Raw genomic sequence first — 10913 nt, forward strand, 5'->3', positions numbered from 1 at the left:
TGTACTTAGCTCTGTCCACCTGTGTTTGGATCATCAGGTACCATCAGTTGGTTGGTTCCTGACTGGTGCGCTTTTCATTATCATGGTTTAAAAATGGGGTTTACTTGAAAATAAGATTATATATGGTTCACTTGATACATAAATGACTCACAAAATTTTCAATTTTCAAGAGAATGCCAACTAATTTGTTCTCAATCAAATTCTTCCTCTTTCTACTGTCCAAAGTCTGTCCTTTTCTATCCCTGTCTATCATTTTTCCTGTGGTGTCTCTCTCTCTTTCTATCAGCATACCTGCTCTGTTACGCTCTGAGCCCTAAGTGCCCGCTCAGTCATGACCATGCTTTTAATTATCAGCATCTCACTGAGTGGCTAATGTTATTAAGCACCAGTCAGTCACTGATCGCTGCCTTCCTCATTCATCCCCTCCCTTTATCCTTCTCTTCATCTTCTTTTGCTTGTTCTTGCCACAGAGCATTTAAGCCATTATAACATGATGCAACATTGCTGCTAATGGAAACACTGGCCATTCATTTTGACTGGAAGTTTTTTTGGTGCCCACCAGCCTTCTAACTTCTCAAGGAAATTGTATCAGGTCAACTGGTCTTAGAAGACGTTTTGCCCCTTATCCAAGTGGCTTCATCAGTTCATGCTGTTCACTAGACCAGACTGGTTAGTCTAGTAGACTAACTGGTTAGGCTAGACTGGCTAATCTAGTAGACTAACTGGTTAGACTAGACTGGTTAGTCTAGTAGACTAACTGGTTAGGCTAGACTGGCTAGTCTAGTAGACTAACTGGTTAGACTAGACTGGCTAGTCTAGTGGACTAGCCAGCTATCACTGAGTTCAATAAAAAGCGATGCCAAAGACAATGCTGTCCAGTGTCAGAAAAGTACATCAATTCCAAGTTAAATTTTAAAAATAGTATAGAGGTTCATGGTGTGTTGCAGATGCTAAGTGAAAGGGTCTCTATCATTTATCTCTGTCCGATAACTGAAAATTGAAAATATGCAAAGTGTAAAACGATTAAAGTGTTAAACCACACAACAGAAGGCTTTAGACTCTCTCCCTTACTTTCATATCCTAAATTCAAGATAATTCAGAGCCCTTAGTCACTGTTACAGTATGAAAGGGCTTTGCAGGCCCACATTTTATAGAAAACAAATGGCCCTTTTCGACAACTAAGAGTAACCTGGAACGTTCCATGGCCAGGGACATGTTTGTACCAGTGATACAGGGAATGTATTTTATTTTCTGTTCCACCAAGCCACAACCATGAAGGGTGTAGAACGTGCCTCATAAAATAATCGAGTCAATATAACAACTAAGTTGAGCTTCTGCTTAATGCCATAAAACTTCAATTAAAAACCAAGTCAAACAGTCAATCAAATCAGAACAGCTGTGATGCATTGGGCAATTTAACCCTACCTAGTTTAACCCCTTTGCATGTTGACATTTTTTATACATGCCTTTTATATAGCCATTTTTGCTTAGCATCAGGAGGAGGCTTTTTCTCCTCCTGCTTGCCTATGAAAAGCAGGCTCCTCTATGCTTCCCAGCTAACAGTACACCCAAGGCATTCAAGGTACAAATACTGATAAAGGCATGCACCTTTCTGTTTGTAACAGTTGCATTTTGAATTGTTTTGCCGTTTGTTTTTGCAGCCTGTGGTTTGGTTTTGCGTTGTAGCCCTCTAACGATAGGGTATGTTTACGAAGGGGTTGTCAAGCCAGTGCTTGACCAATCACTATCAACAACCCTGCTCGCTCCTCTTAAAGGATGCTGGTACTCTGGTTTTATTATTGCCTCCCGAGAAAGGCTGAAAATTAGGATCCGAGCTTTACCTGGAACCATGTAGCCAATGGAAATGATTCTCATGAAATAGCCTTCATGGCATGTCTCGCTTAGCTCTTATAGTCGAAATGGGCCAGAAAAAAAAGGGCCTGAAACAACACCCCCTGTCCTAAACTCTTACAGTGACAATATTGGGAAGAAAAAGAGGGGGAAGCCCCTTCTAGGCTGGTCTGGAGTGCAATGGATGCCAAGTGGGCAATTATTAAAATAATTTATAGAAATAATAAATGTACCAGAGTGAACATGATGGATTGTCTCTGTGAAAAATCACTTGCCCAAACTGAGCCACATTTAAACTAACTTTGTACTGCCCCATGTCCCCTGCTAGGCTCCTGTTTCTGGGTGGCGGTGCTGGAAGGCCGAGTGGTGGGCATTGTGGCGGCGCAGGGTCGTGAGGATGACAACACGGTGGAGTTGCGGCGCATGTCGGTGGACTCACGCTACCGTGGCAAAGGCATCGCAAAGGCACTGGGCCGCCGTGTCCTGGAGTTCGCTGTGCGCAACAACTACGCTGCTGTGGTCCTCGGCACGACAGCTGTCAAGATGGCCGCCCACAAGCTGTACGAGTCACTGGGCTTCCGTCGGACGGGCGAGAGCGAGGACTACCGGCTCCCCGGGATGAGCCGCTCACCGCTGGAGAGGCTCTTCTTCCAGATCCGCTATAGCCACTACCGTCTGCAGCTCCGCGAGGAGTGAGAGATGACAGGGAGAGGGAGAGAGAGATGGAGAGGGGGAGATGGAGAGAGAGAGGGACAGAGAGAGAGAGACACGACCCTCCTTGACCTGCCGTGCGAGCCCCAACCACGTCTTCTCTTCCGACAGCTTTTATTTATTTTGTGTCATTAGAGTTAACTTCTTCTACTAAACACTTCTACTATTTCACCTTTAAAGTCACTAACTTTTTTTAAAATTAATATTATGCTTTTGTTGCTGTTTTTTTGTATTATACTTTTTTCATTTGAATAAGACTTGTTTTTCCCTCTATTTTATTAGTCTACTTTTTATTTTATCTTTTCCCATGGGATTCTCCCACACCCCCCCCAACTGGGCATATACACATATTTCGCCGTCCCATTCCAATCTAACTGGCATCCCCAATGAGGTACCCTCCCCTTTCCCTTTGATTCTGAGGTCATGTGACTCTGATCAATATTCCCCCTTCATTTCGATGCAACAATGCCCCTCTTTACCCCTCCCCCATTATCTCAAGACTCCCCTTCCCTTCCAACTCCTCCCTATGTCCCTACAGCAGCGTTCAGCAAACGGGTGTAGACCTAGCTGAGTAGGATGAGAAATTAGCATTCTGTCTCATCGGGGGGTGGACAGAGGAATGGATGGATGGGGAGGGGCAGACATCAGCTCCCTGGAGAGAAAGAAGCGTAAAAAGTGGGGGGTTGTGACATATGCACAAACCCATGCTCTTTTACGGTATTTCTGCAATGTAACATTTTGTGTGTGCATTGTAAACAGAGCGTGATCACACACAGACTAAGTCATTTGGCCTTTAGCCAGTCTTACAAGACACCATATTGAAGCACAGCAAGAGTCTCGTACTAATCCCCTTAGTGGAGGAGAAGGATGACTGGATGGATACTGGGATATGCACTCTGTACATCCTGTGTTCTAGACAGGAAACAACACAATGCATCTCCTCACTGTTCCTCCTCTTCCTTCTGCTCCGACTATCTGATTTGGTGGTTTATCCCTCCCTCCATTTCCTTTATCCTCTCCTCTAGAGCCACCATCATTTTTTTAACTGCCTCCTTTTTCTCACTGGAGCTGTGGAGAGGGTCTCTGATTGGTTGGGATGACAGGAGGGTGGAGCTTTCTCGATGCAATGTCGCACAGACAGATCCCAAGATACAATATAGATGCATGTCAGAGCTTGTGTGTGTGTATGTGTGCGTGATTGTTAGAGTATGTGACGTGAAGTTGTACAAGGAGTCAAGGAGTGTGTGTATGTGTGTGTGTGTGTGTGTGAGTACATGTGTTTGATGGCACTATGGCCAAATGCTAGACCATGCCTCAACAGTGAGTGATGAACAATTAACCTATTTCTAATTTAAATCATATGTTTGATGCATGAACACACATGCATCTTTCTTGCTATGAGTCAAGTATTATCTAACTAAACAATACTGGTTTCTATGTGTACTTATAAATTGTTTACTGATTGAAGCGAGATAAATTCTAACATTTTTCAATATGTTTAGTATTTGACTGATAATTAGTAATTTTATAACTGTAAAGTCATATTACTACATTGTAGTATGCAAATTTTATTGTCAAAACTATGACAATTACAAAGTAGCTGCAGTCTACTCACCATATACTTAATCCAGGTTATTGGGGAACAACTTGGGTAAGACATGACTACTAGCAATATTTGCAAACCTACAGTACATAACTGAGCACAAATAGCAAATAAATGAATATACCATTATACTGACATTAGTGTTACCCCTCTATGTATTTATATTGTGTATAGAGGTTGAAAACTCATGTAGCGAACATACCCTCAAAAAGACGTATCTCCCATAACACCTCTCAATCTCCATCCTCCTACCATACAACCAGCAGTAGATTCAGCCACCCACCACTCTGAGCCTAAGTTGTGTCATCACACTACTTGTACAAAGTAAAATTTCAAAAAAAAGGAAGAAATACAACAAAAAAATCACATAATATGAAAAAAGAGAAAAAAGAGAATACTAACGTAAACATCATGAAGCTACCACTGATCCTTCTTGCCTTGTCATCCTCTCCCCCATCATGCCATCTCTTTCTCCCATTCATGAATCTGTCTGCAACCCTGGGCTAGACCCTACACCTTCCATTTGAACCTGCCCACCCTCCATTGACCTTTGACCCCCTCCAATGCCAGGCCCCGCCCATTTCCTGCCCATCTCTGCATGCGCCACAGAGCCTTGCTGCGCTGCTTTTATTATTACATTTGAAGCTTGTTGGACCAACCCTAGACCCGCCCCCACTGAGATGTCATCTAAGCAGTGTGACGCTCCCTCTGCATATATTTGTGGGATTAGTACCAGTTTGCAAGAATGATGAATGATTTTGTGTGTGTGTGTTAGAAAAAGAGAGCATAGAAAGTAAAAGATATTGTGTGTGTGTGTGTGTGTGTGTGTGTGTGTGTGTGTGTGCGCGTGCGTGCGCATATGCAGAATTGGTGCAGAGATAGGATACACTCACCAACCTGCGGCACTGCCTGGATGACATCATGCCTGCCAGCCAACCAACTGTAGAATGCAAAAGCAATGCAAGTGTGGCATGCCTCTGTACCCGGTGTGTGTACGGTGCCTGCCCTGGAAAAGTATAGAAAAAAAATCTAACTGATATAAATATATATATATACATATATATATATGAAAAGAAAATAAGCTTCTTTTTTAGATGAACATATAAAAAAAATGTGTGTTTCTTTGTTTGAAAAAAAAAATCTGTTTTGCATGAAATGTGTCTTTGAATGCAAATATAACTTTTGGAGGAGACACTCCTAGCACATGGCATACAGTGGAATCGCAGCCTTGTCGTTCTGGTTGTGGTTTATTGTTTTATTTTTTATTATTATTCTTTAATGATCTTAATTCTCTGTAATCATGAACAGGGTGCAAAGTTAACACCAGCCACTAGCCAATGGTCCTAAATCTGTGGCCTGGGCGGGTAAGTTTGTCCAATCTACTGGCCACTTTGGCAGGAAGCCAACCCTTGTTTTTAAGTCCTATTCTAAAATTGTAGCTGGAAAATCTGAAATATGGCTGTTGAAGTTCTGATATATCAGACTTTTGCCTGCAGACAAAACGTTATTTTCCATCCCTGATCACAATGGAAGTGTGGGTGTCACTTCCACAGAAAAGCCTGTAGGTCTGACTGCCAGTAGTAAACCAGCTTGTAGTGAGGTTCCCAAACGCTTTGCAGTACTGAGATCATCAATGGGTGTTGGAATGATGCAAAAGAAAACAGGTATTCTCCCACATCACACAAATAAAACCCTGTGCTTCACCATCACCACCAAACAAATTATGTTTGTCAGGTTTATTATTTGCAGATAAAGGAAACACAGACAGCAGGGTTTGCAGTCCCAGGTTTGCTTCAAGTACCAGCCATTTCCCTTCAGAAGTGTCCTCAAACAGGACAATGAACCCCTACCGTCTCACTCTGCACCATGCAAATAGATACCTGTTTTCTTTTGGATATGAATTCTGTTTATCCTTGCACCACTATTTTTTTGTATTGTGGGACATACATAATCCCCCTCTTACCACAGTGGACAAAAGATGGCCTTAGCTACAGTAAGCTGTTGAGATGCCTATCTATGCCAGGTCCCATGGCACTGTCTAAGGCTTGTCATACTCGCCTCCATTTGTTTAAGCCATGTAAAAAGACAGACACCTAACAAGTAACATATTCATTTTTTTTTTTTTTACTTTAACTAAATTGAGCCAAACTGACAGTCTCCCATGAAATCCTACAAGTAATACAAAGGCAGAAATGCACTGGAAACATCTCACACTTGCATTATCAAAAGTAAACCTATGTTTTCATCAGGCCAACATGCAGAAGATGCATAGAGTGGTATGTCAAATGTTCTTTATTCATCTGCTCTAAACTTGGTTGATGTTAGAGAGTTAACAGAGGACCAAATTGAGTGTTTTCGCGAGGTTTTTGGAGCCCTAGCAGCCATTGACTTATTGTAGGCTGAAATACGTTACCAAAATAAACACAGAGACTGCAAACTAAGCAGAAAATTTGGTAGTAGGACATTAATCAGAGTTATATTCAATAAACAGTATGACCAAAATATAGCCTAGTTCTTTTGCTAGTGAGAGCAAATATAATAAGCAGACTATTATTACATTATGGGGCATTTTTTTATCACTAAATAAAATCTGATATCACCGTTGTCAGTTGTAAGGGCCTGTGCTGCTGAGGCCTCATATTTCCTCCCTGTACTGCAAGACAGAATTGTCAAATGTCAGAAAAGTTGAATGAATTTATGTCAAACTGTTGAATGACAGTTCAGCAGTAAAAAGGCAAATTACTTTTTGTCAGTGATCACTTCCAGTGCATTTGGGCCTTTATTATCCTGCCCATTCTCTATTAAGACTTGGGTGAAGTTACTCCTGGGTCTTTTAATGCCAGAAGGTTAAAAGTACGAGGTGGGCTTTAAGAGCATAGATACGTTTATGAGCAAGATTGTACACAAGACTGTGGTGTGGATCTTGTGGAGGAATGTGAAGTCTATGAATTCTGAGCCATTTCTGCTGCTGCCATCAACATTTTTGTTTGTTTAAGTTTAAGATGCCCCTTATGTGTGTGGGGGAATGATGATGCATACTGATACATATTGTGAAAAAATATTGTACTATCATTCAGAACGCCTTTGCCAAGGCCTTACACAATGTAATCAAATGCTGAAGTTCAAAAATCTTGAGGACTGCATGGCTTTAGGCAGTGAATGGGTGATTTTGAGTAGTAAAAACAAAAGTGCACTGACTATAATGCATTTACTTCTATTGGATAACGTTTCTGACTATTGTCTTTGTTTCTCATTTCATGTGAATGCTATGCCCTACACAAAGTCTCACCTGCCATTTGATACTGGTAAAGCATACTCAATATTAGAATGTAGAAATAAACCTGTATGCAACTTCTACCAGAGTGTAAATTTCGTAACATACCATTCCTCTGAAATTTTCTGCTGAAGTACAATCCAAAAACAATCTGAAGCTTATACTTTTTGGTTTTCTGTGATGTTTTTTTTATTTTTATTTTGGGACAGTGTGAGTGTGCTTTGCTATTGGTTGAGGTTTGAGAAAGGTATGCTGCATTACGGCTTCTCCTATTGGAGATGGCTCTTCTAGTTTGAATGCTTTAGAATCCAAAAATGATCATCCAATGCTCTTTCTCTCTGAAAGCAGAAACGGAGGCACAAGCTGAGGCAAATGAAGCCAAAGCTTCAACTTCAGCAGTCTTAAAAGTCTTAAATCATGGCCGCATTAAGTACTGGCCATCAAAACAACCAAACAGTAAAAATATCAATATCCCTCCTGATCCGTATCAGATTATCCACTGGTGAATAAGCATCGATTTCCAAACTGCACAAATGTACAGATCCTGTGGGTGTTACATGATTAATGTTACTCAGAGGGTATGTGTCCTCGAAAGCCTTGGGACGTACACTCATAGGAATGAATGTAAACTGCCAACATTTAAGGTCTTAGAACGATTTTGCATTTCGGATCTTTCCTTTGTTTGCTATTTTATTGTAGGAATGAGAAGGATAAAGAAAAAATGGCAAAACGCAGCTATTGTTTCTTCCATTAAGTGACAAAACCACTACATTAGATGTTAGACATTTTGTGTGATTGTAAATAGCTCTCTCTCTACCTATCGCTAATGTATTATTTACTGCTACCTATCATCTCTGCTGGTTTTAACCAATCTTGATGGAGTTTGTTTTTGTCTGAGAAGATGGCTGTCGCCTGGAATGTTCCACCTAATGAGGAGGGTGAGGGGTGAGGGAGGAACGTGCCACTTTGGTAGTTAAAAGTGGGGAGCGGTGGGGGGGCTGCGGCAACAGTACTCCACAGCATGGACTCCCTCTCTCTCTTCCTCTGGTGAGGATATCACTCCACTGTGGCAAATACAGAAGGACTTACTCTGGACTGAGGCCACAGGTGCCAAGAACACATAAGCACTTGTAGCACAACTGTGTCTTGTTTTGCTATTACAGTACAGATTTTTTTTTTTAATTTCCTATATAAACATTGAAAAGTTTTTTCCTCCTATACTACCAACTGTATGTATCATAAGCATATACAGAAGACATGATACTACTATGACCCATGGCTATTTTTGGAAGATGAAATTTGCCAAAGGTGACCGTTATTGCTGCATTTTTATTCCTTATGTGGCTATATTTTGTTCAACACAATCCTGTACTTGGTATCATTTGGAAAAATCCTGCCCACGTGCCATCTAATCAAGCAATAAATACAAACAAAAAACACAAGATTACGAGATACAATCTTAAGGATTTTATTAAAAACGCAAAATGCTGCATTGATGTTATATCCCTTTTACTGTACCAATTACTAACGGCAATGATGCCATCATAGTATTGGCATGGCAACCACTCATTATGTAGAAGCCTGAAGAGATGTTTGATTGTACAACTATTCTCTTTTTTGTATTTTATTTTACAAAGAGGTGTCAAAGATGTGTTTTTTAAAAGTTGAAGTTGAAGTATATAGGTGTACCTCTGCATATTTGTACAGATGTCAATGAGAAATGGGAAATGAGGTGCATGTTCAAGCAGACGGGAAGTAGATGGCATTGCGGCGCTCTGAAAGTGGTCTCTTCCGGGTAACTTTTAACAGTTTCTTCTTGCACTGCAACTTCGCTCCCACCACTCCGTCACTATAATTAAAACTAATCAAGAGAAAACAGCATGCTGCAGCTGCCAGATTCACGACTGTGAAACAGCTTGATTTTTTCTTATAAGTGAGATTCAAAGTCTTTTTTTTTGAATCCGCAATTTAGTAAATGTAAAGATGTAAAGTGTATTTTACTGTAAATAGCATCTGGGGGTTATTTTTTGATCCTTTTGTAACAAAAACTGTGGATTTAAAATATATAAAATATTTTAAAGAAGTTTACAGCACTAATAAAGAGATAAAACTGTAGCGCAGATGTCCCTGTCCGTATCTCAACCCCATAAAGACTAATGGCAACCACTTTCAGAGAATATGGTGCATGCCATCTTACACGGACCAATGGTGTGTCTGCATCAAGCAGAGATGGTCCTGCCTGTCTGCTTGAACTCTCAAGTCGCTAGAGAGAGCCTAACATTGCATCAGCAGCAGCAGCAGCATTAGCTTACAGTGCAGCAGCCACGGCTGTAGAAATCAATGGCTTTGGACTGAGCTATCTAGCTAGCAAACTGCTGTGGTGTGAAGGACTCTCTCTGGCTGGGAGCCCTGTCATGGCTGTTGTCTGTTGCCAGGAAACCGACCCACACAAAGCACAGCAGGGGAATGATATGCAGCCGCACTGTGGGGAGGCAGGCAGGTCAACCAGTCGGTCCTGATGGAGGATGAAATGGAGGGATGGATAGATGGATGACAGAGAGGGAGCCTGGAGAGGGGGCTTCTGAAAGGAGGATGAGGGCAGGGAATTTAATTGTAACCAAGGGAATTGTGTTGAGGGTTAGGGGACCTCTGGGAGAGGAAAGGGTGCTTTTGGCTACAGTGGGGAATGGGAGAAAAGGGGCCCTTAGCTATGTAAAGTAGGCCGCTGGGTAAAGCGCGCCTGGGGCCCACTGGGTTACAGAGGTTACAGAGATTTGAAGGAATGAAAGCGAGGAATAGCAAGGCGTGTATCCGAAAGAGGTGGGGTCAGAGGTCGTAGTGTACAGTACTAAGGCTGGTGGTGTTAAGCTGAATGAACAAAAAGCAGGAGCAGGGAAGGGAAGTGGGACCTGTACACAGTAAAGATGCTGCTGGTTGAAGCGGTCTGCCCAACCTCACAGTGAGACTGCAGTGACGACCTGGTTTCTATTGGGGTCTATTCACTTTGAGTTCCCTTTACGCCACTCCTTTGAAAGAATGCTGTATTACTGCACCAGGAGTACTATTATTATTATTATTATTATTATTATTATTATTATTACAATTATTAACCCTTTCTTTTCTACTGACAACAATGGGAAAACTGTATAGATGTAAAGATGAGATTTCCTGCATTATGATAATGATGACATTGGTTGAAAAAAAATGGATGTACATATTGTATCCATTAAAAATGACGATGCATTAAGCTTTTATACGTTCCAACAGTTAATTGATTTTTTCCCTTATTGGTCCACAAAGAGAGGAGAGGAGGAAATGTGAAAGCTAGAAATAATTAGCTCAAGATAAATATTAAGAGTGAAAGTGATATAAGGATTGGCAATGTCGTCAGTGTGCGTGCCACAGGTTCTACTCACACATCTCATGGTTGCTATGGGGATGGCAGCTAGGGGAAGCTAATGCCGTTGCCCCTGA

The 10913-nt window shown here is 41.4% G+C and overlaps 1 protein-coding gene across 1 annotated transcript in view; it reads left to right on the top strand.

Annotated features, from left to right (window-relative positions):
• The window catches only part of nat8l (N-acetyltransferase 8-like), a 29728-nt gene extending 19037 nt beyond the window's left edge, over window positions 1-10691 (top strand). The window contains exon 3 of the mRNA XM_030076625.1: window positions 2180-10691. Within this exon, the coding sequence (XP_029932485.1) occupies window positions 2180-2547 (368 nt within the window). The 3' untranslated portion in view covers window positions 2548-10691. The remainder of the gene's footprint in view (window positions 1-2179) is intronic.
• Window positions 10692-10913: the final 222 nt, after the last annotated feature.

Source organism: Myripristis murdjan, chromosome 18 (assembly GCF_902150065.1).
Source record: "Myripristis murdjan chromosome 18, fMyrMur1.1, whole genome shotgun sequence".
Classification (NCBI taxonomy): domain Eukaryota; kingdom Metazoa; phylum Chordata; class Actinopteri; order Holocentriformes; family Holocentridae; genus Myripristis; species Myripristis murdjan.